Source organism: Giraffa tippelskirchi, chromosome 9 (assembly GCF_054371585.1).
Source record: "Giraffa tippelskirchi isolate mGirTip1 chromosome 9, T2T-mGirTip1v1.2.pri, whole genome shotgun sequence".
Lineage (NCBI taxonomy): Eukaryota > Metazoa > Chordata > Mammalia > Artiodactyla > Giraffidae > Giraffa > Giraffa tippelskirchi.
Genome location: NC_137283.1, coordinates 73,965,394 through 73,984,787, shown reverse-complemented (window position 1 = coordinate 73,984,787; position 19,394 = coordinate 73,965,394). Strand labels below are relative to the sequence as shown.

General features: G+C 42.7%; 1 protein-coding gene across 1 annotated transcript in view; it reads right to left on the bottom strand.

The window, feature by feature from the left end:
• Window positions 1–19,394, bottom strand: part of COL9A1 (collagen type IX alpha 1 chain) — an 87,201-nt gene that overhangs the window by 22,117 nt on the left and 45,690 nt on the right. The window contains 12 exon segments of the mRNA XM_081529387.1: window positions 665–709; window positions 1,662–1,697; window positions 2,195–2,266; window positions 2,850–2,903; window positions 11,629–11,682; window positions 11,787–11,840; window positions 12,884–12,928; window positions 13,943–13,996; window positions 14,940–14,993; window positions 15,120–15,173; window positions 15,286–15,339; window positions 16,822–16,875. Of these exon segments, the coding sequence (XP_081385513.1) occupies window positions 665–709; window positions 1,662–1,697; window positions 2,195–2,266; window positions 2,850–2,903; window positions 11,629–11,682; window positions 11,787–11,840; window positions 12,884–12,928; window positions 13,943–13,996; window positions 14,940–14,993; window positions 15,120–15,173; window positions 15,286–15,339; window positions 16,822–16,875 (630 nt within the window).

Below are 19,394 nucleotides of genomic sequence, written 5' to 3'. Positions count from 1 at the left end.
CAGCATTTTCTCCTGAACTAAAAACCCTCTGAAACTATTTTCTGAGAATTCTGTCAGTCCCACAGCAAAGGACCAAATGTAGTTTCCACGCTAGGTAGGTCCTGTTTGATTGCATCGTAACCGGAAGGAAGAGCCAGCAGACAGAAGTGCTGGAGGCAGTGCTGACTTGTTCTCCTTCTCCCCGCCTTCCTGGAGGTTCAGCAGAAGCCTCCTCTGGAGTTGGTTTTAGACTCCGAAAGACCGTGGAAAACACCCACAGTCAAGCTTGTGAGTCAGAGCTTTCTATCTACAATAAACTATTAATATAAACCACAATAAAGTTTTAGCTTTGTTTCCATGACAGGCACTATCATAGACTTTCTGCAGTCATACAAGAATCACCTGGAATTTCTAGATAGAAAACAAATGAGCAAACATGCCCTCTAAAGGGAACACTTTGTCCTCCGAGTGCTTTAGGCCAGGTCTACCAACGCTGGGGTATTTCCCCTGCATTTTACTTGACCTTGGCTCAGTTCTAGGGGGTGGTTTGCGATATATGTAAGAAACATCTTAGCCCTGAAAGAAGTCAGCAAGGATAGCAGGGCCAGAGAAAAGAAGAAGGAAATATATCTGATACAGTTCAAAATCAGTGAGGCTCCACCAATATCCAGGAAAAATGTCTTACGAGTTCACCCCTTTCTCCAGCTTCACCCTCTTCACCAGAGGCGCCCTAAAAATTAAAAGTCACATTTTAAAAGTTCTTAGTCCCTTGGTTCAAATTTACCCAGTCAACACTGATAAAAATTCAGAAGTCCCCGCAGTGCTCCCAAGGTCACACAGAAATATGACATGTGCTTAAGGGTTTTCCAACCTAGCTGTCAGGGGCTAGTCCAACCCAGGACACAGACCAGAGAAAAGCCAGAAGGTGAAGTTGAGTTTCAGCTAAAGTTAAGGATTGACTGGGTCAGCAATTGGATAATTAGGTAAGACTTAAAAAGGGCTGTCATAGGTGGGGAAAAAAAAAAAAAACCTCAGGTCAAGAACTAACTCTAACTCATATGCATTGTTTATTTGCTAAGTTCTTAGTGAAGAAAAACCAGAACACTGTGATGAGGCTATGGAGGCTCCATCAGACTGGAATAAACCTGTTTGGTGAATGAGAGAGAGGGCCACTCTTTTCAAAGCAAGGACAGTATGTATTCTGGAAGGCAGAGCCACCGTTAGCTTGGAAAACAGTGGAGAAGGTTACAGACCTAATTAGACCCTGGGTCTCACTCACTATACAGGGTGCTCCGGGCCGGTGCACTGGGACGACCCAGAGGGATGGGATCGGGAGGGAGGTGGGAGGGGGGTTCAGGATAGGGGACACCTGTTCACGCATGGCTGATTCATGCCAATGTATGGCAAAGACCACTACAGTACTGTAAAGCAACCAGCCTCCAATTAAATAAATTAATTTAAAGAAATAAAGAAATAAAGCCCTTGGAGCTGCCACATTCTACCCACACCTGCAGGTCAGCCCGTGCCCCCTGCTGGTGAAACACATTCAGTTCAGTTCAATTCAGTCGCTCAGTCGTGTCCGACTCTTTGCGACCCCATGAATTGCAGCACGCCAGGCCTCCCTGTCCATCACTAGCCCACATTAAACACACCTTTCCTAGGATTCCAATGCCGGGACCTACCTGTTCACCCTTTGGACCAGGTTCACCAACTACACCCTGCAATGAATAAAACACGCTTTTTCAGTATTCTGAGGTTTTTAACTATATAACCTCAAGTGAACCAACTCCCCTGCTGGACTGGTGAACAGGAACAAGGATGAATAATCTCCATCTCCTCACTCTTTAGCCAGAGTCACATCAGACCTGGAGAAACTGACAACCGTCCAAAATCACTGGCGACCTGAAGTGTCCTCTGATCACGTCCATGTAAAATGTGACTAGTAAGAACAGAAATTCAGAACTGAATAGGAAGTGTAATTACAGCTGAAATGTTTCCTTTACTTGGCTTTTATTTTTCTTCCATCTGTTAAATGATTAATAGATTCTTTTGCTTCTTAATCTCACCTCTCTGTAATTTAAGAAATCTTTCTTAATAGTTCTCTATGGCAATGTCTAGAAAAATTCTCCATTGGGCCAAAAGCAAGCTTGGTTTCTCAAACTCGTAGAAATCACCCTTCCAAATAAGGAACTTTCCAGAGGGCTGGGTGTCTTACCCTATCACCTTTCATCCCAGGAAGTCCGGGGGGGCCAGGCAGGCCAGGGAGGCCGGGGCTTCCAAGAGAACCCTGAAACAAAACAAATCCCCCAGACCCAGCGTTACCGTGACGCTGAGAGCACACACACCAGATGGAACTCACGTCTAGAATAAAAGTGCTGCGGCTGGTTTAACGCTGCTGCTCAGGCTTCCCACGCGCCCAGATCTCAAGAGAAGACAGTCAGTCCCTCCTCCATCCCGCTTCTGAACTCCCCGATTCCCCGGTTTGCACCCCTTCCCAACAGTGGGCTCTTTGAGCTGAGTCCCTGCCTCCCCGGCTGTGTAAACATCACCGCTAGAGAAGTGAAAGGCATCTTTCACACACAGTTCTCTCCCAGTCCAAGAACAACCACGGCCAAATGTAGCACTTTGTATCTCCCCCAGTTTTAAAATAAATGCTACAAACCACACTGATTAAAATACCCTCTGAGGGTCTCCTAGATTTAATTTGAAATTCCCTATTTACATTTCACAGATTCACATAGGAACAGAAACCAAACGAGGATGATTCGATTACCCATTGCAAATTGCTTTTCTCTCTTTGCTCCCTCTGAAAATGTTATTATGTTTGGCATAAAGCAAATCCACTGCTGAGGACTAGAAATGTTACTTACCAGTTTACCTGGTGGCCCTGGGGGTCCCACTGGTCCTACTTCACCTCTGCTTCCCTAGAAACACACAAGGAGGACAGTCAAGCAGGCAGTTTGCCAAAATGCAAATGTACTCGGAGCAACCAAGCTACCCAGGTCACCAAAAGTATTACACATATATAAAGGTCACCAAAGTATTCCCCCCATCTTTGACTGAAGGCAGAGACCTTTATATAAACTGTCTGCAGCCTCCTCAGTGTTCATCCTGAGCTCTCACAGGCCTAACGCTGCTCATTGTGAATAAAGACTGTTCGACAGACATCACACCCGAAACATCTACAGGGAGTAGCAATTAGGAATTTTCAGCACCTACATCACCATCCAAATTAGATTATGGTTATTTGTGTACATGCTTTATCCTCTCATTTAGACTATGTGTTCTGGAGGTATAGGCATAGTAAAATTTTTAATTCTACATAATCATCTAAAACCCAGAGTAAATTTCAGGTCTATAGTACATTTTAAAGCAATAGCTGGCAAATGATCTTGAACCTCAAAAGAGTGAAAAGACACAGGACAGAGATGTTTGCCTTTAAATTACCTCTGCAACTTCAAAAAAACATAGGTAGAAGAAATTTATAAAATTTCTTAAATAATTCTTTGCTCCACTCATTCTACATGTGCCTTAAAAGATTAAACACTTTGGAAAGTACAATTTATAATGTAGTTGCACCAAAAGAACACTCTAATTTCATTCTGTGAACCAATTTCAACTTTTTTATTGGAAACTCTCAGCCCTTTGAGAAAAGGAATCACATGAACTCTTCAATTTCTTTCCCTAAGAATTTCATACACTTTTATGAAATCTGCTAAAAGCTTGTTTCATTTCTAATGAATGTCCAGCTAAGTTTAACATTGAGGTTGCTGGATAAATAATTACATTTCCTGGATGATGTACATAAAAATGAAGGTAGTCTTTTGAGTTTGCTTGTGTTTAAAATGATATAACAACTTCATATTAATGCTTGATATTTATAAGTGCTTCTGATAAGATTATTCTGATCTGACCCATATGCTATTCATTCGTCTATAAAAAGAACGAAATGTCAAGATCCATAAACTTTCTGCATTTTCAATTGCTCTAAAGGATCAAGAAATGTCTGACAAATTACAAGCCTCTATGAGCTATAATTTCATGACAGCCGTTTCTTATGACTTATAGGTGATTTAAACAAAATGCTCTTAAGTGCTTTAAGCTAAAGCTGAAGCTCCAATACTTTGGCCACCTGATGCGAAGAGGAGCCGACTCATTGGAAAAGACTCTGATGCTGGGAAGGACTGAGGACAGGAGGAGAAGGGGGTGACAGAGGATGAGATGGTTGGATGGCATCACCAACTCAACAGACATGAGTTTGAGCAAATTCCAGGAGATAGTGAAGGGCAGGGAAGTGCTTAACAAAAACTTTTATGTAAATGTTCTGTCTAGTGTGTGAGTTTGAATGACACAGTGGTCCTTAATCCTTGTGAGCAGCCTGGAAGCCCAAAGCAGTGCCTCATGAGGACAGATGCTGGAAAGAGGCAAGTCAAGTGAAAGCCAGCCACGATGATAGATTCTTCTTTGTGTCTCTACACATAAAGGTTGGATTTCACCCCATTACTTTGCTCCAGCACTTCGAAGTTCAAGGTAGATTTTCTTCAGTATATCGGCTCTGCTGGCATTTTCTAATTATTTCTGCATTGCATCCTGATTAAGATCCTAAATATCATTGGGATAAAATGACCTTAATTCACGTAACAATTAATAGTCACTGATAGAAAACACAATTAATCATGTCAGAAAGGGAAAGCAAGGTTCTTGACACAACCTCAAGTATTCATTTCTAAGTAAATGAACCATTATGCCATCCTATCCAAGACAAAGATGATTGACATACCTTTTTTTGTCTTCCACAAACCAAAGGGCTAAATGAAAATAAAGGATTATATAACCTTTCACTTACTTTTTGGAGAGATTAATTATCTTTTCAGGCAAATACAAAGGTTCTCTCTGCTGGAATCTTATTTTCTCTGTCTTTCATGAGCTGTTATTATTCAGTTCCTAAGTCTTTTCCAAGCCCTGGCAGCCCTTGGTAAAACCAAGGAAGAGCTCAGAACCCAATCTAGGCAGCCCACTCTGCTGACCCACAGCCACAACAGGGCCACACACATAGGACCGAAGGAGGGGTGGGTGAAATGTTGAACAGTCACTCTCTTGCCCCTGCACAAATACATGGCATGTGGGTCTTTGTTTTTATTTTACTTCCATCCTATAAATCCTTTGCCATTCTGAACTTAGGCATTTGTATAGAAATGTGGGGGAAAAAGTTAATATTTATTTTCACAATGACCAAACAGCTACAAATGTTAGGGCAAGATATTCTCATGGCCATTCTTAAGATTTCTATGTGTTCTAAAACCATACATATTCTTCCCCTTAGTTCTTTAATTTCACCTGTAACTAAGATGAGCATGAGCAATCAAGATAGAAACAGTAATCTTTAAAAACACAGGTTAAACTAAATACATCCTGCAGGGAGCCATTCACCCTAACTTGGTAACCACACGTGTGCTAAATAAAGGATAAATCTCTAATGTTGCAACAGCTGCAGTGAAACTATATTTTCAGATGTGGCCAGGGAGGTTGGTAGAGAAATAGTTAACTCTGCCACACGGCTGATATTACAAACCTCACAACAAAAGTCACAGTTTTTACCAAGAGAATTGGAAGGAACCAGGACAGAAGGCAAAATCCTACCACTGAAAATGTGAAGACCATTAAGAAAATGCTGTATTTTTTCTCTTGAGTGTTCTGAGCCACCATATGTATCTCCAACATGTTGAGATACATCTGCCAGTTCATCTCTATTTAAGAACTCAATCAAAGCTTTAAAAAAGATGCAGACTTCTACCAGTAATTGCCAACTCTGCCTGTGCACCGGAATCCCCTAAGGAGTTGTTAGAAGTATATTTCACTGGTGTCTTCACCACCCCACCTCTCCATTCCCCTCCACTGCCCAGCCCTCAGCCCCCAGTCCTGATTCTGAAGGTCTAGGTAAGACCCAGGAATCCGTTGGGGGTCATGTTCTGTTTGAATGTCTTCACCAGCTTTACCTAGACTTTTGTTGAATGCTCACTGCAGAAGCACTAAACACTAAACTCTTAAATTTGCTAAATGTGTTTTGTGTTATTAGAATTTGCCAAGCTAACTTCAAACAGAAGATATCCAGCAGAGCCTTGACTTTGGAGGCACTGGAGGATGGAGATGAGGATCTGGACACTCGGCCCGAGGACCGGGTCTGAAGTCCAGCTCTGCTGTGCACCAGCTCAGTCCAGGCAGGCCACTCAACCCCTCTGTGCTAGTAGCAGTAGTGTTAGCCGCTCAGTCATGTCCAACTCTGTGATCTCATGGATGGTAGCCGCCAGGCTCCTCTGTCCATGGGATTCTCCAGGCAAGAATACTGGAGTGGGTTGCCATTCCCTTCTCCAGGAGATCTTCTTGACCCAGGAATCGAACCTGGGTCTCCTGCAATTGCAGGCAGATGCTTTACCATCTGAGCTACAGGATAGCTCTTCACCTGTTTCCTCGTCTGTTAAGTGGGTTTTGAGAAGATTAAATAGATTCATGAAGCACTTAGAACAATATCCAGCTCAGAGTAAACACCACAGATATGCTAGCTACTATGCTCATCCAAGGTTTTATCCAAGGAATAAAGACATCAGTCAAAACTATGGTTTTTAATCAAATAATTCATTAGCTGTTCTTTGCCTTTCAAATCTCCCAAATTTCTTTAAAAGCACAAGTCGTGCTTGGGGAAAAAAGTCTCCAGTCCTCATTTTTTGAGTTTCTGTCAAGACCACTGATCACCAAGAAGGCACTCTTTTTATAAACAAACACTAGCAGCTACTTTGCAAAAGTCATTTCAGTAAATACAAATGGATACTTCAATATGGAAGTCTCCCTTTTAAAATGGAACTATCAGACTTCTAAAATATCACAGAAAAAAATCAATTTTATTACACTTGGGCTATCATAATTATTTTACCAAAAGAGTGGACTTTTGGTAAAATAACTGTGCTCTAGATTGTGCTGGCCGATACATCTGCTTCATTACCCAAAATGCTAACTAGCTGAAGAACGAACATTATCAGTACCTTTGCAGTTTCAGAAGTGGGAAGAAAATTATCACTATACTTGGTCTGCATTATACACTAAGTGCCGCTTTCTGGCAAAAATATGTTTAACCTAGAAGATCAGTTATGATTCCTCAAGACTGTTGCTTTTACAAATCATTTTCATAGTAACACCTGAAGATCATTATTAGTCCTACTACAAGGATAATTTTGCCATAAAAATATTTGTTTAAATCTGTTCAATTTTACCCCATTGGATAGTTGATATTTCTCTCTAATGTAGGTTTAAATGTCTCCTCACACACAGAGGCAGACCACAATCTGCTCACACTGTAACCATCACAGCTGCTCCATAAAGCGTTGACAAGGGAACACTCCAGAGCCTGGTGGGGCAGGAAGGGGGCTTGGATCACTCAACAGCACACCAAGTGGGCCCTCAGTGTTGAAGCTACTACTGATGGGGCCAGGGTAGGGGACTTCAAGAGAAAGGAGACAGGCTTCCACACACACTCCAGGAGGGCATAAACTTCAGAAAACCTGGGATAGATCAGCATGGCACTCATCCCAGTCAAAATCTCAAGAGCAGAGCAAACCTAACCCACTAGACAAAAGCTCTGGCAAGTTCTGAGAAGCCTGGAAGAGGAAAATGGACCAGGAGCCACTACTCAGTAACACCAAAGCAGAGGTCCCAGCCACCTGGCGGCTCTAAACCAGGAGTCACCCAGATGCAGGTGTAGACCCCGCAGTGGAGTGTAATGGAAAAAGCCAGAAACACAAGCCAAGTAGAAAAGATATGTGCGCATGTGTAATCCCCAGAGATGCCAAAACCCCAATATTTTTTTCTATAGCATTGGCAGAGTTGGTGGAACAATGGCAAGGAAAGTTGGGAACACAACTTAACTACAAAGACATATTTCAGTTAGCCTTGATTCTTTCATAGGACACATCAGAAGTGGGTTCCATTTCTTCTACTCTGCTTCCCAACTTGAGATTTGCAGGAAAAACTGATCAAATTTGTGAAAAATAGTTGACAAGGCATGAACTTACCTATGAAAATGAATTTAATGATGTAAAATGAAGGAACACATGCCTCTTTCAGTAAGTAGATTTGGTGTTAAAACTCTGCTCCAGAACTATAATACTTCTAACCTCCCATGATACTCTTCTGAAAAATTTATAGTGGGTAAGAAGTCAATTATCATGGACAGAAGCAGCACAGCAAGAGTCATCATCCCTCCCATTCAATGCATTTCAAGGAATATTTATTGAGTACAACCTTACAGTGGGCCCTGAATGAAAAGACACAAGGAACACAAACATGGATCAGACATGTCCCTGCCTTTCTGCAGTGTCCACAGCATGCGGGCAAAAAGAGACCAAGGGTTACACGTTCAGAATAAGGAGAGATCATGTCTCTCAGAGGAATAGGGCATCATAAGAGATGACTCCATTGCAGAATTAACACTTCAGTCGTATCTAGGAGGACACACAGGATGTTGAGAAGTAGGGGGAAAACCCATCCCAATTGCAGAGTGTCACAAAGTATAAACAGGCAGACTAAGAAATGTAGAGAGTATTTTGGAGTTAGCATGAAGTCGAGCTTAGCTGGAACACAGGCTCTGAGCAAGGGGGAAAGAGGAGATAAAACTAGGGGACAAACAGACACTGTGGGATTTCAGACTCTTTCGTTGTCCGTGGAAACCCACTGAAGATCTTTAAACAAAGGAGAAGTGATGACGGAAACTGTGCTTTGCAAAGATCATCCTGCAGGTGCCTGCAGATGTGGAGTCCTACACTTCTCCAGGCTTTTGTGTTTGCTACCAGGACTGTGGGGACATGACTGGAGTTCTGGGGATACAGGACACTCCCGCCAGTGCCAGAGTCCTGCAGCAGGAACAACTATCCTGGCCTAAATACCAAGAGCATCCTGCTGGGAGACACGGGCAGAAGAAGGAAAGATGTGAGCAGGGAAGGCAAATCAGGAAACGATGCAGTAAGCAAGCAGCGGGGAACCACCCGCTGGCGCGGAAGGGCTGGGGAGTGGGGAGAGGTGGAAAAAGGGCTTCAAAAGAAGAGGCAGATGGGAGGCCATAAAAATGCGGTGGTCAGATGAGCAGGTCCCCCTGCCGGTAGGAACGTGATGGAGGAGGAACACCATGGCTTTGAGCCTCAGTGAGGAGACAGGTCTTCCCAGGTGATGCGAGCAGTAAAGAACATGCCTGCCAGTGAAGGAGACCTAAGAGACACGGGTTCGATCCCTGGGTTGGGAAGATGCCCTGGAGGAGGGCATGGCAACCCACTCCAGTAGTCTTGCCTGAAGAATCCCATGCACAGAGGAGCCTGGTGGGCTACAGCCCAGATCGCAACAAGTCCTACATGACTGAAGTGACTAAGTATGCACACATAAGGGCAATGGTGGGAAGAATACGGATGCTTACAGAAAATGAACAACCAAAACTGCAGTGAGGCTCGAAAACTTACACAGCCATCACTCCCTCTGAGCGGCCCCTCCACCACGAGAGGATGAAACACCGCCCCTAACCCATCTCCTTCTGCAGCCCAGCTTCAAGTCCATCGGTTTCTACATCCCATAGCCTGGAGCTGGGGATGGGCCAAGCCTGCTCCACCCTCGAGGCTTGGGTTTAGTGCATAGTCCTGCCATCTGCAGGGGGTCCTGCCATCTGCAGCGGTCCTGCCATCTGCAGGGGGTCCCGCCATCAGCAGGGGGCCCCACCATCTGCAGGGGTCCCGCCATCTGCGGGGGTCCCGCCATCAGTAGGGGTCCCGCCATCTGCAGGGGTCCCGCCATCTGCAGGGGGTCCCACCATCTGCAGGGGTCCTGCCATCTGCAGGGGGTCCCGCCATCTTCAGGCGGTCCTGCCATCAGCAGTACTGTCCTCAATTTTCTGCTCTATAACACGAATGTGACATGGACCAGTCAACTCTTCTAAAGCTCCATCACCCCTCCCGCACAGTTTTCAATCTTTCTGTGATTTTAGAAATGCAGTCGAGCTCTGACCTCATTCCTTTGACAGTCAACTTAGGGAAAGTATTTTAATTAGAAATTCACAGACTTCCAGCAACAGAGGAGAAAAGGGTAAGTGAGGCGTGAGGGGCAGGAGCTAGCTTCTTTGGCTGCAGAGAAACGTCTGGAAACCTCCTGATAGAAGCCAGTGGACAGATATATGATAGAATCTCCTCTCTCAACTGGGATATTTCACTTTTCTGAAGCATGAGAATCCTCACTCAACATGCTCAAGAAACGCTCTTTAAAATGTAATGGTAGTGTACCTATGGCTGATTCTTGTTGATGTATGACAGAAAACCACAAAATTCTGTAAAGCAATTATCCTTCAATCAAAAAATAAATACATAGTGGCAAAAAAAGCAACGATGATGCCTGGAGATGTTTCTGTGTTCTCACTTGGAGTTGCTCTTGTTACCCAGCAGGCTTTGAAAACAAGAAGTTAAAATGAAGACAAGGAACAATTTTTTAAAGTTAAAATTGAGTGCGTCAGTTCCTCTCTAAGGGTTAAGGTCACTCTCTAAGGTCACTAGGAATGTATCTAGTGAGAAAATGTGCATAGCTATACTTGCTGCAAAATAAATGCATGGGTCACAAACTCACACTGAAAGAAGTGTGGCAGGTTCTCAAAAGATTAACACAGAGTTACTACATGACCCAGAAACTCCTCTCCTACAAAGGTACTCAAAAGGAGTAAAACAAGTCTGCACAAAAAAGTCTACATTTTCTACCTGTAGAAAAATGTTCACAGCAGCATTATTCATAAAGACCAAAAAGTGGAAATAATCCAAATGCCCATCAATGGCTGAATGGATGAATAAAATAAGGTATGTCTATAGAATTGAATGGATGTGAGTTTGAGTAAACTCCGGCAGTTGGTGATGGACAGGGAGGCCTGGTGTGCTGCAATCCATGGGGTCGCAGAGTCGGACACGACTGAGCCGCTGAACTGAACTGAACTGAACTGATAGAATTGAATGTTATTTGACAATAAACAGGAATGAAGAACCGATACATGGCGTGGCATAGAAGAACCTTGAAGCATTATGCTGAGAGAAGCCAGTCATTAAAAACTCCGCATATTGCATGATTCTATTTATATGAAATTTCCAGAACAGGCAAATCCATAGAAAGTGGATGAGTGGTTTTCTAGTGTTAAAAGGGAAGGAGGGGAAATGTTGAATCTGCAAGTGGAGCCAAAGTTTCTTTTTGAGGTGATGAAAACATTTTAAAACAGACTGTGGCGATGGCTGCACAATCCTGCAAAGGTACTAGCCTCAGTGGATTGTACACTTTAAATGGGTGAATTATATAGTATATGAATAACAGCTCAATCGAGCTGGTTTACATTAAGGCAAAATACTTCCTTCAACATGAGACGAGAGTAGAAACAGGCATCATGTTTCTGTTTTAAAATATTTCATCTTTATTTCCACTTTCTGGAGAAAAAAGCATATTGCATATCTAAATAGCATTCCTGTTTCATTGTTTAATCTGGATTAGCAAACGCGAGCAGGTACTTGTGGATGAGTGAATGGATGAATGAATAAAGGAAGGAAGGAGGGAGGGAGGGAGGGAGGGAGGGATCTGCAGAGAAGGAATACTCACAGAAAGGCCCCGGGGTCCTCGGGGTCCCACTTCTCCGGGCGGCCCCTGGCGGCCCTGTTATGGAGGAGGCAGGCAGAGGAAGGATTAAACTCCCTAACCCTTTGCTTCACCACAGCACCAGGTTACAAGGCATGAAAAGGGAGCTTAGGACATCTTACCGGTTTGCCAGAATTCCCCAATTGACCGGGCTTCCCTGGAGCACCCGTGTTACCCTGAAGGTAAAACATAGTAATTCAGACTAATTCAGAAAGTAAATAAACAGAATGATCAACCTGACTTGCCCAGACCGGGTCTTTCTGACACTTAAACAGCATTAATTTCCTGATTTTACACTGAGAATTTAGGAGGATGTAGACTCTCCTTCTTGGTGTATACATCAAAGTTCTTTAGATTTAGGGTACTGTTTTGTCATTCCTGGAAGTATAATAAGGGGTCAAAAATGTTAAAAAGTGAAGATCAAATGTCAAAAAAGGAAGGTCTTTAGCCAGGCAAGAATAAGAGAGACTTTTTCTTTTTTTTTTAACAATGTTAATTATATATGCCTTTCTTTATCATTTCCACCTCCTCCAATACTCTTCTTTGAGCCTTTTTACCTGATAGTGACACCATTAAAATTGTAAGGGATCATGCCAGCATGAGGAAACAAGGGCTGTGCCAGCAAGCCCAGGGGAAAGCAGGTATCTGGGATGCCATCTCCACCATCCATTGCTCATGGTCCGCTACTGGGGGCACCTCAGCTCAAGACTCTGAGCCACTACGACTGAACAGCTGGAGCCACGTAATCGAATCGTGACCAATTTCTACATTAGTCACAGTGGATCTGTTTTATTTAAAGTAAAGCTATATTTTGTCATTTTTTCTTTCAACTATTGTTTTTAAGTGCTTGCATATAAGCACTTAACATTGATTATTCTGTGAACAATATGCTTAATATCTTTAAGTTTCAGCTAAATCATCTTAATATTCAATGACAAAACCTCTGTGGCTTAATAATATCTTCCCTATTTTAAGTGGTAAAGAGCAATGAAACCTTCTCTGTTTTACACTGGCAAAGGATGACTCTTTCAAGAAGGAAGTCTGATCAGTAACACTTTGTCAAAGTACTCTTTCTGCAGCTGCAGTTCTCTTTGATTTCTCCTTAAGGCCAAATATAAATTCAAAGGCAGGTTGGAACTATTTTAAATGATAAACAAAATACATCAGTAAAAGAATAAAAATAGAGAAAAATATTAATTACAAAGTTTTCATCGTTTACCTTTTCACCGGCAACACCCTTTGCGCCAGGAATGCCAGGCATACCCTGAAAGAATGAACATGGAACGTGTGTTCAGTCACCTCGTCTGAGAACCTGTGAGATGCCAGGCCCACTGCACACTGCCAAGGGGCTGAGGGCATCACGACAACCTCAAAGCTGCAATGTGGGGGAGAGCCTCACTAGTTTCCCAATTCTGAACTTACAGACCTATCCACAGCATCCACAGACTGCAGACCTATCCACAAGCCACAAGACTTTGCTGAACACCCTTGAAGCAAATTCTAGCTCTAATCCAAAGTTACTTTTTAAGGATGAACTGCCAAATTAGAATCTGGTACTCTTTCCAGGTCAACAGGAACTCTTCCTGGCATGATTTCATGTACAGAATACGAAACAGGAACCTGTCAAAAACACTAAGCTGCAAGAAGAAAAAGAGAATGGCAGGAAAATGCTTGGTCTAACTGAGATTTGGTGCTATCTGGAGGCCTAATATTCTAATATTCTCTGATTATTTTTGAAGTGTCAGATATCATAATAAACCAGAGGGCAGTCCTCAACATTACCAAGTAGCCCCTTTTAACTTGAAATATGTGCCTCCAAAGAGCCAAGAAAACACCTGGAATAATCTACATGAACTTCCAGCCACAGTAATGCAGGAAAACACCAATTTGAATTATTCAAAATAGCTCACAATCAAAAGATGAAATCTTATAGCTCACATGGTTCCCTGAACATACTCTCAACCTTATGGCTCAACCCTGGTCCTAGGGCTTCAGAACTGGTTCAAGTAGGAGGAAGTATAAAGCCTGGACCATAGCCCAGAGTTGGTGAAATGATATAAAGAAAATTGAGTGAACTAAACAGAGGAACAGATGAAAAATATAAAGTTAAATCTTAGTGTGGTTTAACTAGTTATTCAGAGAAAAAGTACAAAAATGTACAATTGTAAAAACACAAAATTAAAGCATCTTTTCTCCCCTAGAACTTATCAAAATATACAATATGTTTCTCCCCCAAATGTGTATAAATCAATCAACATTTAAATACTCAAATACTTACAGGTAATCCCTGCAAACCTGCTTCACCAGGAGGCCCGGGTTTCCCTGGTTCCCCCTGAAAAAAAAAGTTTTTGTTGAACCTGTTTGAACTATTGTCTTTCTTCTAAGAAAAGGAAGGACAAACACCTTCTAAGTAGAAGGGTTATCCACATAGCTGACCTTATGTGCAGTTTTATAATGTGACCTTGTTCAGGATGGGAAGGTGGGATAGGACTTAGGATGGAAATGCCATCAAAATATGTGATTTCCTTCTCCCTATGTTCATCAACAAGGCAGTTTTACTGAGCTTCTGAAAACAAGCATTCTTTTTGGTTTTGGTGTTTTAATTGAAGTATAGTTGATTTACAATGTTGTATTAATTTCTGCTGTACAACAAAGTGAGTAATATACACATGTACAGATTCTTTCTAATATTCTTTTCCATTATGGCTCATCCTAGGAGACTGGGTATGGTTCCCTGTGCTGTGCAGTTCAGTTCAGTTCAGTCGCTCAGTCGTGTCTGACTCTTTGCAACCCCATGAATCACAGCACGCCAGGCCTCCCTGTCCATCACCTACTCCCGGAGTCTACCCAAACCCATGTCCATCGAGTTGGTGATGCCATCCAACTGTGCTGTGCAGTGGGATCTTATTGTTTATCCATTCTATATATAATAGTTTGCATCTACCAACCCCAAACTTCTAGTTCTTCCCTCCCCTTCCACCCTCCCCCATGGCAACCACAAGTCTGTCCTCCATGTCTGTGGGTCTATTTCTGTGTGGTAGATAAGTTCATTTGTGCCATATTTTAGAGCCCACATATAAGTGATATTATATGGTATTTGCCTTTCTCTTTCTGACTTCTAAGAATTTTGCATTGACCCTTGATTTAAAAAACTAAAAGAAGGGAAAAAAGCCAAAGCCAGCTCAATAAACGTCCCAGTGACATAGTGATGGAAGCTCCCTGGCGGGCCAGGGCGGAGACCACCCCATCGCCCTGAGACTAAACTGCATGGCTACCTTTGTTCCCGGCATTCCAGGTATCCCATCACGGCCATCCACGCCTGGCAAGCCCTGAAGATTCACAAAGAAACACAGTGTCCCTTAGAAACACATCCCTCTTCCTCTCATTATTTTCTAAAGTTTTATTACAATAACCACTTTGAAGAATGAGCCTGATGACTACAGCTCAGGACTTACCATGTCCCCTTTGGGCCCAGGGAGACCAGGAATTCCTGGAGAACCTTGAGGCCCCTGCAGGGCAGAGGGAGGAGACAGGACAGAGACAGTTACCGTGTGTACTTAGGTCACGTCAAGGAGATCCGCATGACCTCCATGCTGGTGGTGGAATGCAGGTTCAACTCACTCTGTCTCCCTTGGGACCTATTTCTCCCAGAGGTCCTCGCTGTCCTTGGTCACCCTGCATGAAAATAAAATTGTGTTCATGGAGCAAAAGTAACTTATTGATAGGCTTTTGAAATTATAAAATTCTATCCAAATTATCTTACATTGCTCTTTCATCTCAATGGCTTTGATTTATCATGGATGCCTCAAGCAACCTTTTTATAAAAATTACATTGTCCTAAAAACTGATATTACCATAAAGATCACCAAGACTTACATGTCAATTGATTTCACCATAAATGCATAATGCTTCTGCACTCTTTGGATGAACAGATATAATAAAATTAAGGTCCTTACTGCAGGTAGCCTTGACATCAGGAACTTTGTCCACACATCCTCTAGCCTCATTGACTATCATGGTGGGTTGAGGTTTGGATGAGTTGCCAACCTTTTCTCTGTATTTTAGTTACTTCCCCAGTCAATAATAATGATTTCTGTCAGAACTATCCAGCTGATGCTGATACATGGTCAGGCAGTAGCAGATGAGAGGACGTGTCTTCCTAAAATATGGCTTTAGCTGAATTGCTGAGCTGCTCTGAAACCTCAAACAGCTTCCGATTGCTACCAGATAACTTACAATTGCCTGGATTGGCATAAAACACTCCATAATGTGCCTCTACCTTGTCTATTCCAGCTCATCTTCTAACAGGAGCTCCGCACTCAGGCAGTGGCAGCCCTACGGCAGCACACCCCCATCACCCCAACAGGGCTGCTCCCTACCTGCCCTCACTGCTCTATCCCCCCTCGCACATGTTTGCAGGTCCACCTTCCTCTAAGGTCTGCTTCACGTACCATGTCTGCAGCTTGATCTTATGATGTTATCCTCCAATTACATTCTTTCTTTCCCACTGGACCTTGACAATTGGAAATTCTATTTCACTTATACCTTTTCTACTTTTTAAAGTGGTATGAGTATCAGTGAACCATTTTTGGCTTATTTACTTCCAGAAAAGGTGTGAGGCAGTCCACAACAAGGACATGTCTACATATGGCCAACAAAATATCAAACAATGAGATCAGAAATCATAGGAGAGGAAAAGCACCGAACTACCCGAGAACTTAAAATGAGAGAGTGACTGTGACTCCTGGCATCCTGCAACCAGAGTGAGAGGAAAACACAGCAAGCATAGAAACAACAATCTGACTAAACTTATGGGGAAAACAAGACCCATGTCAAGTCAGAAGAACATTTCTCAGTACAAAAAAAATAAATGCTTGACTGGCTGATTCACGTCAATGTATGGCAAAAACCACTACAATATTGTAAAGTAATTAGCCCCCAACTAAAATAAATAAATTTATTAAAACAAAAAAAAACCAAAAAAACCAACAATAAAAATTTTTTTAATTTTAATAAACACAAAAACTACTGCCCATTTTTCCACTTTATTCACATATAAATAATACCTGCACACATATATACATATATTAATAGCAAAAAATCTACCACTGATCATCACCAAAAAATCCACCAGTGGACCCCATAAAAAGCACTTACAGGTGCACCAGGGAGCCCTTGAGGCCCAGGTTCTCCATCTAAGCCCCGAGCGCCCTGCAAATAAACAAGACAAGGAAAATGAACTCAAGATCAGTGAGGCATGCTAAGGCTACTGCAGTCTTTCTAAAGAATTTCAACAGCCAGATAAGAAAGAGGTTTTGCCTTTTGCGTTGCGGTATATACTGATATACCCACTCCAGTGCTCTTGCCTGGAGAATCCCAGGGATAGGGGAGCCTGGTGGGTTGCCATCTACGGGGTCACACAGAGTCGGACACGACTGAAGTGACTTGGCAGCAGCAGCAGCAGCATATACTGATATACATCAGTGAATCCAAGGAGTATTTAATCAGAAACCTCAGTGGTGAAAACACTGGTTTACATATTTTCGTTCCATCAAAAGTACTATATCCAATCTTTGATACCACCTTGGATATCTTAAATGAACAAACACAGCACCCTCTCCTGATTGCTGATGTGAGCTACTTACTGAGAGAACCTGGAAAGCCTATTGGGAAGGTTTGATCATCATGCTCTGGGGTTCCCAGGACCCCAGTGGGAACTCATTGATGATGTAGACACAGCGCCACCTAAATAGCAGTTGCCCTGGACCCTGCAGCTGCCACACCCAGGAGAGAGATTTCCATGACTCTGGATTCCCACCCAGATCTAGAATCAGGACTCCACGCTTGGGATTTGGAGGAATAAACTGTAAAAAAAGATGTGAGCATCCCCTCTTCCACCCTGAAAAGACAGTAGGTTCAGTTTGTATAAAGTGGATGATCTGTTTTCTCCACAACAGCTTCACCCTACCAAGAGATGCTGGCTAAAAACTACAGGGCTTTATAAATCTAATTATCCTGAAATTATCTCTGACTTTCTTATCTGTGGTACACACCCCCTCCTTATTTTCATTATAAGGATCAAAACGTGATTTCAAGACAAAAATATGGGGATTTTAGTGCTCTCCATCTATGCTACATGGCAAAATGCAGCCCCCTCCCATTGTTGAAATCTTTTTCTCATTTACCACTTGTATGAGAAGGCAGATGGGCACTTGAAGAGAACAAGCCCTCTCCTAATGAACAGGCTTGGGAAGAAGAGATGATGAAAGAAATTTAAAAAAAATAGTCAAAAGGGTATTGGATAGATGTCAAGCCAAGGAAACCAGGTGGATGGTGTCTGCAATAAGAATTAAAAATTAGAAAAGCTTTGAGAGAAGGTTCAGACGTGGGTAGAATCAAAGAAGAAGCAGAGGCACCACAGAGCCTTGAAAGTCTTTCATCCCTAAAAACTGGAATAGAGTAGAAGGCGTTCTCCATCCACCAGGAAGGAAGAGGTTTGGGAGACCTGAAAAAGCCCTTGAATTCATAGCTCATGTTGCTGGGAGGGAGCAAAGCCAGCCCTTGTATTACAGAAAAGGCTTTGATGCCTGTCTCTCTCTCTCTCTCTCATTGCTGTTCAGCACCAGCTCAGACCCAAACTGCTGTTACTAGGTAACCACGGCATGGGTCTGAGTTCACCAGAAGAGCTGTTTTTCTTATTGAAAGCAATTTGACCACAGTCAGAGGCAATGAGAAAATTTTGAAAACTACCAAGTAGCTGCTGCTGCTGCTGCTAAGTCGCTTCAGTCGTGTCCGACTCTGTGCGACCCCATAGATGGCAGCCCACCAGCCTCCGCCGTCCCTGGGATTCTCCAGGCAAGAACACTGGAGTGAGTTGCCATTTCCTTCTCCAATGCATGGAAGGGAAAATTGAAAGTGAAGTCGCTCAGTCATGTCCTACTCTAAGCGACCCCATGGACTGTAGCCCACCAGGCTCCTCCGTCCATGGGATTTTCCAGGCAAGAGTACTGGAGTGGGGTGCCATTGCCTTCTCCTACCAAGTAGCAAAATACCTCAAATAAAGAGCATATCAACAATGGTAATTGGTTTCAAAATAAGGGTCACATATTTTAGGAGATGATTTAAACTCAGAAAACAAGCAAAAGCCTGGGTATCAGCAACTTCAAAATAAATGGGATTTGTTACTTAGTAACAGAAGAGTACCAACAAAATATTACCTAAGGTAACATGAATACAGAAATATAAAAATATGTTTTTAAAAACACGATGCTTTTAGAAAAGAAATATTCCAGAGGAGATGGAAGAGAGAGCAAAGTACAATGAGAAAATCTAAAGAGACAGAGAAAAAGTTGAAAAAAAAAATGACACTGAAGGAATTATTCACGAAGCAATTCCTTCAATCCACAAAACTGCGCATCTGTTTTCTTAGAGGGTCAGAGTTCATTGACTGAGTGCCTGCAGTGTGCACGTTATCCTTATCTGGTTGTGAATGACAGTCTGTGTGCTTCTGTGTAGAGCAACAAGGATTAGTCTCAGAGGTTCTGTGAAGAACAAGGTGAGGGTCAGACGGGGTGATGGGCAAAGTGCCTTCTTCTTAATTTTCTGGAGCCCTACAAATGGGTTTTCTTAGTAGACTTTCTAAAAAAGTGCTGACCATTTTCTTAAAATCTCAGAGAGGTTAGACACACCCCTTTACTCACACACATAGAGCAAGAAAAATATTTCTGAGC